The sequence below is a fragment of the Mobula birostris genome, chromosome 21, assembly GCF_030028105.1.
Source record: "Mobula birostris isolate sMobBir1 chromosome 21, sMobBir1.hap1, whole genome shotgun sequence".
NCBI classification, from domain to species: Eukaryota; Metazoa; Chordata; class Chondrichthyes; order Myliobatiformes; family Myliobatidae; genus Mobula; species Mobula birostris.
Genome location: NC_092390.1, coordinates 34,868,309 through 34,884,205, shown reverse-complemented (window position 1 = coordinate 34,884,205; position 15,897 = coordinate 34,868,309). Strand labels below are relative to the sequence as shown.

Sequence of the window (15,897 nt, the reverse complement as noted above, 5' to 3'; positions counted from 1 at the left end):
TGCATGCAGTATAAGGTAGATGATCTCGTAGTGCAGTTTTAGACTGGTAGATATGACGATGTGGGCATCACTGGGTTGTGACTGAACGAAGACTATAGTTGGGAGGTGAACATTCAAAAACACACATTGTATTGAAAGGACAGGCAGAGGGGGTGGGATGGCTCTGCTGGTTAAAAAAATTAAATTAAATCTTTAGAAGGCGGTAACACAGGATCAGAAGATGTAGAATCCTTGTGGGTAGAGTTAAAAATCTGCAAGGGAGTTACATACAGGCCTCCAAACAGTAGCCAGGATGTACTGTTTTCAATGGGAAAACAATGCGTGTAGATTAGAAAAATCAGGTTGGTGCTGGATCCCAAGAGAGGGAAATTGTAGAATGTCTAAAAGATGGCTTTTTAGAGCAGCTTGTGGTTGAGCCCAGTAGGGGAAAGGCAATATTGGATTGGCATTGTGTAATGAACCAGATTTGAGGAGGCCAAGTCATTGAGTATATTTAAAGCGGAGATTGATGGGCTCTTGGTTACTCAGGGCATCAAAGGTTACAGGGAGAAAGTAGGAGAAGGGCGCTGAGAGGGATAACAAATCAGCCATGATGGAATGGTGGAAAAAACTAGATGGGCTTGATTCATGTCTTATGGTCTTACAGCCTTTCGGATTGTCCTTATGAATAGGTACCCTGGTAGAGACATCGGTTATCCTGTTACTACCGTGAATGGACTTAATTTAGTTTCCTTCTTTGAAGTTGCTGTGGTGTGACACAGAATCATAGGAAGGGCCGTTGGCCATGGTTTCCCCTCTTCATGATACGTAGTCAGTTGTTGCTTGATGATTCCATTCACTCTTTCCACTTGTCCAGATGACTTTGGATGATGTGGATAATGGAAAGACCACTCAACGTTCATCAGCCAATGTAATTCTCTGCCAGACACTTCCAGTGAAGTGTCTCTTGGACCCTTGGTCTGAATCAATGTGACATGACAACCTCCATCTAGGAATGTAGCCCTTAGTCAGACTATGGGGAGGAGGGCCATCAGTCCTCATCTGTACTGGTCCACAGGCCTGACATCTGACCATGGGTGTCCTGTGTTCTTATCATTGGCTTTCAAGTGGGAAGCAGGGGTTCAGATTCAGCCTGACATCTAATACCCTCCACATCTCTGTCTCTAAACCCTATTCCGATCACAAACCCTCTCTGTCCCCAAATCCATCCCTAATAACTGGGAAGAAGGACAAAGTCTGAGCTGTAACCTAATCAGAGACCGCAGCTTGGCATCTTGTAAACAAAGGCTTGTATTCTAAGGGCTCTTGCACCCCTATATGCAGCATGGTGGGTACAGGCCGAATGAGCTGGTGGGGCTCAGACCTTTTGAGTGGGAAATGAGCCAATGTTTGGCCATTGTTGGTGCAGACTTGGAGGCGATTCAATGCAGCAGAACCAAAGCAAGCTGGCAGAGGTGAAGTGGCAGGGCCCAGACCCGAGTGTGAGGGACAACCAAAGGTTCAGCCGATTTAAGTGCTGGGCCGAATTGAAAAGGTCAGCGTGTCGGGGCTGGAGGTGACAGATGGGCCGGTGTTCAGCTCACTGCTCAGCGAGGTTTAGTCATCTCTGAACTGAGGCTGCGGCCTGCAACTATCCAGCTCCTGGATCAACTGCAGTGATGGCTGCCTTTGTGGCTGTGGACCCACTTTAGTGAACTTCAGTGCTGAATGTTATTTGCTTACTTTTATTGTTTGCATGTCTTGTTTTGTTTTCTGCACATTGATGGTCTTTTTGTTTGATGGGGTTCTGTTGGGTTTCTTTGTTTTGTGGCTGCCTGTAAAGAGACAAATCTCTAGGTTGCATATAGTATACATACTTTGATAAGAAATGGACTTTGAACTCAAAACCTGTGGAACACAAGCTTAGCTGATCTCAAACATGTAGTAAATACCCTCTCTCTGATTACAAACATCTCATCAGCAGCCACCTCAAACTAGCAGCTAATTTGCTCTGTCTAATTATGGGAATTGCCTCTTAGAAATCAATGCTCAGTTATCGGTGGACCAGTCAAATGCTTGACCTTACTCATCTGGTTGCATAAATGAGTCCATGGGCATTTCCGATCTGGGCTTTAATTGTTATATTTACTTAGAGATATAGCACAATACAGGTCCTACCAGCCCAGCGAGTTGTACTGCACAAGATCACAAGACAAAGGAGCAGAAGTAGGCCATTCGGCCCATCGAGTCTGCTCCGCCACTCCACCATGAGCTATTCTCCCATCTAGTTCCAATTTCCGGCTTTTACAACACAACAACCAACCTAATTAACTTTAGCTTAATCACAGGACAATATACAGTATCCAGTTAACCCACTAACTTGTACGTCTTTGGACTGTGGGAGAAAACACTGAAGTCTGAACTCCAACGCTCCAAGTTGCAATAGCATCACACCAACTGCTATGTTATCCTGGTGCCCTATGGTTACAGACCAAGTCCTTGGCAGTTAACCCAGGGGTCCCCAACCTTTTTTGCACTGCGGACCGGTTTAATATTGACAATATTCCTGCGGACCGGCAGACCGGGTGTGGGGAGGTAGGGTTACCAACGGACAAAAGTAGCAGTCAAGTACATTGTGTTTACCCCGAGAAAGACTACAATGACCATGAAGCCTTGCGCGGGCACCAGTGCGCATGCGTAACCTGCCAATGCATGCGCCTGCCAATTTTTTTCCCTGCAAATCGTTTTTGGCGATTCTGTTCTGGGGGGGGGGGGGTGTTAATCATGACTGGAATATAGGTGATAAGTGGCTAATACACTCAGTTTTGTTTCTAAAAGGGTTTATCTGATGAATTTAATATTAAACACACAGCGCATATTTTCCTCACATGAATATAGTGATAAGTCAATTATCAGGGGAGGACAGGGGAGCTTGAAGTAAGTGTTGAACGAACTTCCAGTAGAAGTGGCAGAAATAGGTTCGATATTATCATTTCAAGAAAAACTGGATAGGTATATGGACAGGAAAGGAATGGAGGGTTATGGGCTGAGTGCAGGTCGGTGGGACTAGGTGAGAGTAGCGTTCGGCACGGACTAGAAGGGCAGAGATGGCCTGTTTCCGTGCTGTAATTGTCATATGGTTATATAAGCCAATAGCATCATAACATTTTAAGTAACATTTGGATATTAAACACACAACGCATATTTTCCCCGTATGAACATGTAAAATCATTGCAACGCACCAATATCGCTGAATCAGTGGGAGCTCTGGGCTTGTTTTCCTGCAACAAGACGGTCCTATCGAGGGGTGATGGGAGACAGCAATACTCGGAGGGGAGTCCAGTCTATTTCGCAATTTAGTTTTCGTTGCATTCATTGCAGAAAACTCCGCTTCGCAGAAATATGTTGGAAGCAACGTTTTTGGTGCTTTTGTGGCTATCTCAGGATATTTAGCCTTGACTTTGATCCAGAATGCCGGCAGAGATGTTATGTCAAACATACTTTCAGCCCACCGTCATTTGCAAGCTCGAGGAGTTGGTCTCCTTCCTGTGCTGACATGGATGACGCGCGGGTAATGACCTCGCGTGTGTAATGGCTCAACAGTGGCCGTGACAGGGAATGAGGAAAGGTGCAGCTGACTCATATCATTTCCTCACGGCCCAGTAGCGCAAGCTTTGTGGCCCGGTGGTTGGGGACCGCTGAGTTAACCACTCTGCCTGAGATTGAAGACGAGATTGAAAAATTTTTTAGCTGTTGCACTGCCTTTTGAAGCAGTTGTAGGTGCTGTCAGCAGACTGGATAGGTATTGTAAAGAATTTGCTGGTGTTTCTTTCACGTAATCTACTCAGATCCAATCTTTGCTGTGAAACTTTTATGCAAGACGTGTCCATTTGAAAATGGTCTTTATCATTCTTCAAAATCTACATGTCTTCAGTAGGATTTGTGTTACAAACTGAAATGCAGAATACACCTCAGGATTAGCAAGTAAAAGAGATAAAGTACAGTAGGAATGTGCAAAGGTTCTTCCACAGGTTTGTGCATTTGGCTCCATTTAGAATAATTTCGTATATCCAACCTTGCTTCACCTCACAGTTATGGAGTCAAGTAAGTCAGGAGTAAAATTGTAGAATCAGTGCGATTTATTTCGTATACTTCAGTCATCAGCATTCTTCAATACAGCAGAGAGACTGAGACTGATTGCAATAAGGGTATTTTTGAGATTTCACTAGTAATATCTCATTTGAAGAAGGTGCTACATGAATACATTAAGTGAAACAAAGGCATCACAAAACAACTCCTTAGATCAGACAGAATCATTGCTTCTTTCAAGCATCATCTTGGCCCTTCAAGGAAAGGCGTAATTCCCAAAGAGCACTCAGATAGTCTTCATTATCATGATCAGTCTCCAAAGCCTCTTCAAAGTATTGAATAGCTTTAGCCTTGTTCCCACTCTGCTGAAACAGTAACCCTTTGATACCAAGGGCCTTGCTGTCACATGGATTCCTGCAAAGTTTCCTATCTGCCCACTTCTCCAGTTCATAACGACATCTTTTCCGTTCATTTGAGTTATATTCAATCTTCAAACCTTTTAGGAATAGCTTGATGGCTTTTGATTCAGAACCTCTGTGATACAGTTCAAATGATCCAGCACGTAAACATACCACCTGAATATTTTCTGGGTGAATATCTTGTAGTTTCAGAAGAAAACTGTAGATCTCATCTGCTCTAGAGTGGTCTCCAATTTTTACATAGAGGTCTGCAAGATCCAAATGTGGTAGAATAGCTGACCTTTTACGATACTTACAGGCCTTTTCAAAGTGGTATTTACATTGTTCGATCAACTCAGTTTTGTGTTGAAGTGCATGGTAACGAAGATGTGTGTGATATGGATCGGCTGTCCGTGGCATGAGTTTAGATCTGTAACACATACCCAGCTGGTGATGTATGAAACAGGATTTTGGAGTGAATTCTAATATATGCTTCAACAGATTAATAGCTTTGTCCACAGCTCCCTCAACTCTGTAAAATTTTGCTGCATAGCGGAGCATATATGGAAAATCAGGGGTTTTCTGCAATGCCTGTTGAACCAATTCATTTGCTTCTTTCTTTGCATTGAACTTTTGCAGTTTTAGGGCCAACAGCACCATGGCCAGAGAGTGATCAGGATCAAGCTCCAGTACACGTCGCAGGTGCTTCACTGACTGACTCCGTTCGTGATGCTCTGTTGTTCCAGAAAATGCTTCCAGACGAGACAGTACAGTCGCATATCCCATGATCCAATCAGTATTGTCAGGATCTTGTTCCAGAGCCTTTGCAAAGCATTCCTTTGCCTCCTCATAGGACTCAGCACTAGTCTTCATCAATGACCATCCCTTCTCCCCGTACACCTCTGGTATCATTGCTGTATAGCGAGGGCCATCACTGAGCGGTTTACAGATCACCTCTAGCTTGTCGAGGTAAGACTGGGCCTTGGTCAGCTGCCCCATGTGGTAATGCACCCAGGCAAAGTTTCCATAGGTGACGATGCTTCTTCTTTCAAATTCATCTTTGTGGTTCTCCCTCAGAATCTTTTCAGCTTCCTTTAAGTTTTTAATGGCTTCTTCATGATTACCTTCCAAGCAGTTCACAAAAGCCATCTGGTTGTAGGATGTGGCTTGATATTTGATGGCAAAGTGGATAGCATCTTCTAATCTATACATAAGATCTTCCAAGTCAATGGTTTCCTTCTTGGGGGTCCACGTGAAGTGACACTGAAGCTGATTAAGCTTCTCTTTCAACGAATCTTTTGGTGTGTTGCTTTAAGAGAACAAAAATGATCAGCTGAGGCAAGTCCACCCTTTCATGCATTATCTGTAGTTACTGGAAACACTCAGCACACCAGGCAGCATATGAGGAGAGAAAAAGCATTAATATTTCAGGTCATCAACAGAATATGAAGAATTGATTCATGTACTGAGGATGGGAATGTGTATTCTCAGCAGACAGATGCTTCACTACACTGATGGTGCATCCAGTAATATTGCAAGTGGCACCACGCTTCATTGTACAATCTTTCTGATGTTGTGCCTGGAGCCTGTGCTAGAGTCAGAATTAGAAGTTTCTCCCCCCAATAGTCTAATACGGTGGCTGGAAGATAAAGGGTGCAGTTGACTTAAACAAGATGAAACTGATTTGTGAAGTCTACTAAGATTTTCCAGATGTGCTTGTTAATATTTTGCATGAGAAAAGACCCTGATGACTGCCAAATACAGTTATACAGCACTGTTAATCCCACCTAATATTTAGCAAAGTCCTACTAACATTCCCTGTGAATGTGTACACCTTCCCATGTAAGTAATATGGCTTTGCCAAATTATGCTGATCATGGAGGTTACCAAGAAGGCTGATGAAAGAAAAGTGGTGGACATTGTTGACATGGACTTTAGCAAGGCCTTTGACAAAGTCCCACACGAAAGGCTGATCCAGAAGGTTAAGTTCCTTGGCATTCATGATAAACTGGTCAATTGGGTCCGATAATGTCATAGTGGGAGAAGCCAGTGTGGTTATCGTTTTGACTGGAGGCCTGTGACTAGTGGTGTGGTACCATTGCTGTGTCCATTGTTTTTATCATCTATATTAATGATTTACAGTAGTGTACAAATGTCTTATGTACATATACAGCTAGGGTGCCTAAGGATTTTGTACTATAGTCATTTTATGCATTGCATTGTATTGATGCCACAAAAAAAAACAAATTTCATGACATATGTGAGTGATGATAAACCTAATTCTTATATGGCTCTCTATTATGGACTGAGGGTGGAAAGGGGGTAGGGAGAGGAGAATCATGGTTGGGAAAAGCCCACCAGAGAGACATTCTGTAATGATCAATAAACCAATTGTTTGGAATCAAATTGCCTTGCCTGATGTCTCAGGGGTGGGTGTAACTTCACCCATGGTGTAACCCATCTCTGGCGCTCCTCCTCTATCAACTTGTCCTAACCCTTCACGCAGCACTTCAACCTCACCATTCCCAATATCCTTTGCTTCCATCAGATTTACAAACTCAATCTCCGCTCCACATTTACAAATACAGTAGTGCAAAATTCTCCGGCACTATGCTATATACTTCTTGGGATTACAGCCTCCTTTGCTCCTAGACCACATCCCCAGTGCCCCTCTCTCCCTTTCTGACCATTAAATAAAAACTATAAAGAATTCTGATTTACGATGCATGATGAAAGAAAATAGGAACTGCAAATTCAAAGCAGTGACAAATAATTGCAAAAAAATTCAAATACATTTAAAGCTACAATTGAGACTATCGCTTCATTTAATTACAGTAAAAAGTATTTTCATCAACATTTTTAGAGTGTACATTAGTAGTCCAATTATTCACTGTTTCATTGCTTTTTCACCTTTCAGTGAGGTGGAGGGGCCCGGTGTAGTGATATCAGCTTCTCAACATCAGGCTGAATGTCGCTTAGGAGTCTTAGGTCCCAGGTTCAGTAATTTGCAGTTGTCTTATCGCTTTAAAAGTAGTTGGGTGACAGCACTGAAACTGCACTCCACTAAATACGATGTTGGAAAGGCAATAAAAGAACAATTTGACCTTTTTCCATAGTACAGTCAACCTTCACTAATCCGACTACCTGTAATCCGGTTCCTTCGCTAATCCAGCACTGATTATGCTTAATGTGATCCTTCTGTAATTCGGCATTTTCACTAATCCGGCACTCCTCAGGTCCCAATGGTGCCGGATTAGTGAAGGTCCACCTGTACAGGATAACATTCAGAGATTTCTTTCTGCAACCAAAAGTCTTGATATGATTTTTTTGAACCTTGGTTTCAGCTCAGTCATTTGTAGCGGGATCAATTCTTCCTCCATCCTGCCTGTTAATTCCTCATTATAAATGTTCAGGAATGGATTTATTACCCAATCTGGAATTAGGATCAAGAGAAGATCCTAAAATCTCTCTGGCATTTCTTTATGCAGCTCAGCCAGGTAGGCACAGTATTCTTTAAGTTCATTATCTAGTTTTATTTCTTGCTCTTCCAACTCAGAGAAACCTGTTAAATGGAAAAGGTCACGACGCCCATTTCAAAAGGGGTTAACTGGGATAGAAATGTGGGAATGATTAATTTTATTTGACTTTGATAAGTTTACATCTTTCCCTGCAGTTAAAAAAAGTTCCCTCCCCCTCCTCTCTTCTTATTTATTCCCCACTCTGGCCTCTTACCTCTTCTCACTTGGCTATCACCTCTCCCTTGGATTCACTGTCCTTCCCTTTCTCCTATGATCCACTCTGTTTCTCCTACCTGCATACAAGAAGACTAAAGAGCAAAGCCCCAAAGATTAGGACAACAAGGAGGTGGTCGTGGCATGCAGAGGAGCAGCTATGGGATTACTTCGAGTCTGTGGACTAGGTCGTGTTCAAGGACTCATCTAGGGATCTGAATGGATGTGCCACAGTTGTAATGGGCTTTATTAAAACAGCTGTAGATGAGTGTGCCCCCACAAAATCATTTAGAACTGGATGAACCATGACATCTGAAATCTGCTGAGAGCTAGATCAGAGGCATTCAGGCCTGGTGACCAAGAAAAGTCCAGGTATGATCTTCAGTAGCCTTCTCACAGGTGAAGTGGAAAATCTGGACCAATGAATCAACAGAGGAAGCTCGATAGTTGTGACAGGGCTTGAATACTATCACCTCTTAGAAAGGTAAATAAAGGGTCATGGGAGACTGGGGCTTTGCTTCCAGATTTGCTCAATGTCTTCTATGCTCCTTTTGACCATCAAAACATGGGGGAACCATCACGAACTCCCACGTTCTCCAATTAAGTCTCTGAACCCATGAAAAGCATCTGACCCAGGTGAGGTACCTGGCCACATACTAAAGACCTGTGCTGATCAACTGGCTGGTGTGTTCACTGAGATCCTCAACCTCTCGCTTCAGCAGCTTCGAGAAGGCTTCAATTATAGTGGTACCCAAGAACAACATGGTGACCTGCCTCAAAGACTGTCAACCGGTAGCACTTACATCTATTGTGATGAAGTGTTTTGAGAGGTTGGTGATGAAGCATGGCAACTCCTGCCTGAGAAGTGACTTAGATCTGCTCCAATTAGCCTACTAGAGCAACAGGTCAACAGATGCCATCTCATTGGCTCTTCATTCAACCCTGGAACATCTGGACAGCAAAGCTGAATACATCAGGATGCTCTTTATCGACTACTGCCCAGCATTTAAAACCATCATCCAAGCAAAGCTAATCAATAAACTCCTAGGCCTTGGCCTCAATATCTCCTTGTGCAGTTGGAACCTGGATTTCCTCACTTCAAACCCCAGTCAGTTCAGATTGGCAACAACATCTCCTCTGGTTTTCATTTTAATGAAGTTGGGTGACAGTTTACCGGTGATTCATAAAGCAAGAAATATGATTAATAAAACTTTCTGTGATAAATTGTGGTAAACTATCTCCACAACAATAAAGAGGCGAACAAAGGCAGGACCCTTAACAGTGTTGATGTGCAGTGGAACATTGGGGAGAAACCCACAGCTCCATAAAAGTGGTTGCACAAGTTGATCGAGTGGTAAGAAAGGTGTAGGGCATGCCTGGTTTTATTAGATGAGGAACTGAGTTCAAGAGTCAGGAAGTTACATTGCAGTTTTATAAACCTCTGGTTTGGCTGATTTAAAGTATTGCATTCAATTTCTGTTGCCACTATCAGAAGGATAATGTTCCTGTCTCTGGTGGTGCGAGTCTCAAGGCTTTTGTACCTTCTTGCTGATGACAGCAATGAGAAGAGCATTGACCTGCGTGGTTTCCTGTGATTAGGCTGGGTGGGTTGTTGGGCAGTTGCAGCTCATTGTTATTAATGGTTTCATTAAAAATTCATAGCTATTGACAGATTAAGAATTTATTAAGGTTACTTGACAAGGTACCAAATGGGAAACCCGTCCAGAAGTTTGAGAGACATGGGACACATAGTTGTTTGGCCCTTTGGATTCGGAATTGTCTTGTCATAGAAGGCAGAAGGTAGTAGTCAATGGGTGTTTTTCTGGCTGGAGATGTTTTGTAATGATCGTACTTGGCCCTCTGCTATGAACATGTGGATGGCTGGGTTAGTAAGTTTGCAGAGGAGATAACGGTTGTTGGCATTTCTGGATAGTACAGAAGATTACCGTAGGATATAGTGAGATAGAGATCAGTTTTAGATTTAGGCAAAGAAATGACAGATGGAGTTTAATCAGGTCAAGTGTGAGGTGCTTAGTTGTTGGGAGATCAAATATGAAGGGACAGTACGCAGTTTACTGGCTGCACCGTTAACAGTGTTGAAGTGCAGAGGAATCTTGGGGTGAAACCCAAAGCTCCATGAAAGTGTTTGCACCAGTTGATCAAGTGGTATGGAAGGTGTAGGTCATGCTTGGTTTTATTAGCTGAGGCATTGAGTTCAAGAGTCAGGAAGTTATGTTGCAGTTTACAAACAGTCTGGCTTGGCCAGTTTGAATGATTGCATTCAATTTCAGTTGCCCCATTATTGGAAGGATGTGGAGAGGGTGCAAAGAGGTTGACAAGGATGTTGCCTGGATTAGACATCATGTGGTAAGAACAACGGCTGAACGAACAAGGGTTGTTTGATCTGGAGCTGCAGAAGCTGAGGGAAGACCTGACAGATGTTAATAAGATTACAAGGCATAGATACAGTGAACAGCCAATGTCTTTTTCTCAGGGTTGAAAGCACATTGGATTCAGCTTCGACCACCCTGTTGTAGGAAAGATGTGATTAAATTGGAAAGAGTGCAAAAAAAAGATTTACAAAGATATTGCCAGGACTCAAGGATCTGAATTACGGGGGGAGGTTAGACAGGCTGGGTCCTAGGTATACTCTCTGTATAATTGCAAAAAACTTCTATTTTCAGTGCCCTAATTGATGAAAGCCAGCATGCCAAAACTCTTCTTCTCTGTGCTGTATCTGTGACACTTTAAATGACACCTCATCTCCCTCTGTTTACTCTGGCCCTTCCATTCAATATAAATTTGTCCTTATCTGAATTAAATTTCTTATGTTATTCCTCAGCCTACCCACCTAGCTGATCAAGGTCCCACTAAAAATCTTGACACACCTCTTCCCAGTCTATAATACCTGTTTTAATGTCATCTGCAAATTTACTAATTATTCCTCTCATATGCTAATCAAAATAATTAATAGTACTGTGCAAAGGCCTTAGGCACCTATATGTCGATTAGCTGGGGTTCCTAAGACTATTGCATAGTACTGTAGTAATTTTACGTAATCTTCTGCTATAAAATTGCATGCATTACTAAATGACAATAAAAGAGGACTGCGTGTCCTCATAATCTAATCTAATAATAAAAATCATGACAGACCTGAGTGATGATAAATCTGATTCTGACGTGGGTCTCTATTGAGGACTGAGAGTGGGAAGGGGGCAGGGAGAGGGGAGTAGAGGGAGAAAGAGGGGAGGGAGCAGGAAGCACCAGAGATATATTCTGTAATGACCAATGAGGTGTGAGGTGTGTTGCTTGTATTTCCAGCATACGCAGAATTCCTCGTGTTTGCATTCACCAGCAACTTTGAGGTGTGTTGCAGAATTCCTCGTGTTTGCGTGGCCAATAAATCAACTGTTTGGAATCAAGTGACCTTGCTTCATGTATCAGGGCTGGATGTGTCTACACCCGGGTCGTTCCCTGCCCCTGACACTCCTTCTCTGCCACTTGTCCTACAAACCTCCTGCTGCACTCCACCTTCTCTAATCCCAAAATTATTTGCTCCTGCCAGATTTACAAACACTTTCTGTGTCCTACAATGACAAATACGGTCCTGTGCAAAGATCTTAGGTACCCTAGCCATGTACACGTGTCCAAGACTTTTGCACAGCACTGTAGATAACAAATAACAAGGAGTCCAGAACCAACCTCTGGGCCAAGATGATCCTACCACTAAGCACGTACTTCCCTTCTCCTCCTCCCTGTTTTCCATAGGGATTGCTCTCTACGTGACTTGCTTGTCTACTCATTCCTCCTAACTGATCTACTTCCTGGTACTTATCCCTGTAAACATGACAAGTGCTATAACTCTGCTCTCACCATCGTTCGAGGCCCCAGACAGTCCTTCCAGGTGAGGCGACCCTTCACTTCTGAGTATGAATCAGAACCAGGTTTAATATGTCATGAAATATGTTGTTTTGTAGCAACTGTCCATTGCAATAGATAATTAAAAAACTATTCTTTTCAATAAGAAATATAACATTGAAAAAGTAATGCAAAAAGAGCAAAAAGAATAGATGTCTGGGTCATTGATTGTATCTGGTGTTCCCAGTGCAGCATCTCCTACATCAGTGGCACTTGACACAGATTAAGGGATTGCTACATTAGCACCTTTGCTCTGTCTACCACTGTCTACCCTCCTTTACTCTCTGTATACCCATGACTGTATCGCCACCCACAGCTCCAAACTGCTAATTAAGTTTGCCCATGACAGTACATTGACTGGCCTCATCTCAAACAATAACAGGGTGGCCTACAGGGAAGAAATCGCATCTCTGACGCAGTGGAGTCAAGAAAACAACCTCTCCCTCAATGTGGCAAAAACAAAGGAGCTGGTTGTGGGTTACAGGAGGAATAGAGACGGGCTGACCCCGATTGACGTCAATGGATCTGGGGTTGAGGGGGTAAACAGCTTTAAGTCCCTCGGCTTCCACATCACCGAGGACCTCATGTCGTCTGTACACACCAGCTGTGTGGTGAAAAAGGCACAACAGCGCCTCTTTCACCTCAGACGGTCGAGGAAGTTTGGTGTGGTCCCCCAAATCCAAAGAACTTTCTACAGGGGCACAACTGAGAGCATCCTGACTGGCTGCATCACTGCCTGGTAGGGGAACTGTACCTCCCTTAATTGCAAGATTCTGCAGAGAGTGGTGCGGACAGGCCAGCTCATCTGTAAATGTGAACATCCCGTGATTCAGGACATTTACAAAGACAGGTGTGTAAAAAGGGCCCGTAGGATCATTGGGGACCCAAGCCATCCCAATCACAATCTACACCAGCTGCTACCATCCGGGAAATGGTACCACAGCATAAAAGCCAGGACCAACAGGCTCCGGGACAGCTTCTTCCATCAGGCCATCAGACTGATGAACTCACGCTAACCTGAGTGTACTCTATATTACATTGACTGTTCTATTTATTATAAATTACTATGATTGCACATTGCACATTTAGATGGAGATGTAACGTAAAGATTTTTACTCCTCATGTATGTGAAGGATGTAAGAAATAAAGTCAATTCAATTCAATTGCAGGATTTTCCAATGCCTATTCATTTCAATTCAACTTTGAATTCCGACTTTTCTGTCCATGGTGCTCTCTACTGCCATGATGAAGCCCAAATCAAGAAGAGGAGCAAACCTCATCTTATCACTAGTAAGCCTCCAACCTGAAGGTGTGAACACTGATTTCTTTAAATTCTGGTAATCTCTACTCTCTCTCTCCTTTTCTCTTTTGCCACCCCTCATTCTGGTTACCAGTAAGGTTGTCAAAGGTTACGGGAGAAAGCAGAAGAATGGGGTGGAGGGATAATAGTTCAACCAAGATCAAGTGGTGGGGCAGACTCCATAGGCTGGATGACCAACTTCTGCTCACAACACGTTGGAGGAACTCAGCAGGTCAGGCAGCATCCGTGGAAACGATGAGTCAACGTTTCGGGCTGGAACCCTTCATCAGGACTGTAGGGGGAAGGGGCAGAGGCCCTATAAAGAAGGTGGGGAGGGTGGGAAGGAGAAGGCTGGTGGGTTCCAGGTGAAAAACCAGTAAGGGGAAAGATAAAGGGGCGGGGAAGGGGAAGCAGGGAGGTGATAGGCAGCTGGGGGAGGGGGCAGAGTGAAATAGGGATAGAGGAAGGGAGGGGGAGGGAATTACCAGAAGTTGGAGAATTCTATGTTCATACCAAGGGGCTGGAGACTACCTAGATGGTATATGAGGTGTTGCTCCTCCAACCTGAGTTTAGCCTCATCATGGCAGTAGAGGAGGCCATGTATGGGCATATCTGAATGGGAGTGGGAAGCAGAGTTGAAGTGGGTGGCTACCAGGAGATCCTGTCCGTTGTGGCGGACGGAGCGGAGATGCTCGACGAAGCGGTCCCCCAATCTGTGTCGGGTTTCACCGATGTAGAGGAGGCCGCACCAGGAGCACCGAATGCCACAGATGACCCCAACAGACTCACAGGTGAAGTGTTGCCTCACCTGGAAGGACTGTTTGGGGCCCTGAATGGTGGAGCTTTGTCAAGGCATATATGAAATATGGATTTCAGCAAGGCATTTGACAAGGTACCCCATGCCAGGCTTGTTGAGAAAGTAAGGCAGCATGGATCCAAGGGGAAATTGCTTTGTGGACCCAGAACTGGCTTGCTCACAGAAGACAAAGAGTGGTTGCAGATGGGTCATATTCTGCATGGAGGTCAGTCACCAGTGTTGTGCCTCAGGGATCTGTTCTGGAGTGATGGGTTAGTAAGTTTGCTGATGACACAAAGTTTGAATGTGCTGTGGATAGTGTGGAGGGCTGTCAGAGGTTACAGTGGGGCATTGATAGGATGCAGAACTGGGCTGAGAAGAGGCAGATGGAGTTCAACCCACTTAAGTTCAACCCATTTTAGTAGGTCAAATATGATGACAGAATATAGTATTAGTGGTAAGAATCTTGGCAGTGTGGCGGATCAGAGGGATCTTGGGGTCTGAGTCCATAGGACACTCAAAGCTGCTGCGCAGGTTGAATCTGTGGTTAAGAAAGCATATGGTGCATTGGCCTTCATCAATCATGGGATTGAGTTTAGGAGCCAAGAGGTAATGTTGCAGCTATATAGGACCCTGGTCAGACCCCACTTGGAGTACTGTGCCCAGTTCTGGTTGCCTCACTATAAGAAGGATGTGGAAAGGGTGCAGAGGAGATTTACAAGGATGTTGCCTGGATTGGGGAGCATGCTTTATGAGAATAGGTTGAGTGAACTTGGCCTTTTCTTCTTGGAGCGACGGAGGATGAGAGGTGACCTGATAGAGGTGTATAAGATGATGCGAGGCATTGATCGTGTGGATAGTCAGAGGCTTTTTCCCAAGACTGAAATGGCTAGCACAAGACGGCACAGTTTTAAGGTGCTTGGAAGTAGGTTCAGAGGAGATGTCAGGGGTAAATTCTTTATGCAGAGAGTGGTGAGTGTGTGGAATGGGCTGCCGGCGACGGCGGTGGAGGCGGATACGATAGGGTCTTTTAAGAGACTCCTGGATAGGTACCTGGAACTCAGAAAAACAGAGGGTTGTTGGTAACACTAGGTAATTTCTAAGGTAAGGACATGTTCAGCACAGCTTTGATGGCCGAAGGGCCTGTATTGTGCTGTAGGCTTTCAATGTTTCTATATAATAATCTCCAGGACAGATGCAACTGAATCACATATGCACAAGAAAACTGAGGAGTTAACTGGATTGTATATCTGGTATATCAAAGTTCCATGGAAGAGATAGCCAATCCAGAGGATTTACAGACAGCTGATGTCGTTCCCAAATAGAAATACAGAGGGCAAGTTGATCGGTCTTGAATTTGAAATAGGAACTTGTCTTAAAAGTAACAGAACAGGCTGTTCCGCCCACGACGCTGTGTCAACCTTTTGACCACCTCCTCAGTCAATCTCATGCTCCTCTCCCACATAGCCTTCCATGTTTTTTTCATACATAGGTCCCTTAATATATCTGCGACTGTCACCACCCTGGCAGTGCATTCCACACACTACACCTGTGTAAAAAAAAAACTACCTCGGACATCCCACTATACTCTCCTCCAGTCACCTTAAATTTATGCCCTCTGGCATCAACCATTTCCGCTCTGAAAGAAAGGCACGGGCTGTCAACTCTATCCGTGCCTCCTATCAT

General features: G+C 44.0%; 1 protein-coding gene across 3 annotated transcripts in view; it reads right to left on the bottom strand.

Annotated features, from left to right (window-relative positions):
- Positions 1-1,736: 1,736 nt before the first annotated feature.
- LOC140185717 (interferon-induced protein with tetratricopeptide repeats 5-like) overlaps positions 1,737-15,897 on the bottom strand; it is a 71,490-nt gene continuing 57,329 nt past the window's right edge. For all 3 annotated transcript variants that reach the window (XM_072239270.1, XM_072239272.1, XM_072239271.1), the window contains one exon: positions 1,737-5,775. In XM_072239270.1, the coding sequence (XP_072095371.1) occupies positions 4,305-5,775 (1,471 nt within the window). In that variant the 3' untranslated portion in view covers positions 1,737-4,304. The remainder of the gene's footprint in view (positions 5,776-15,897) is intronic.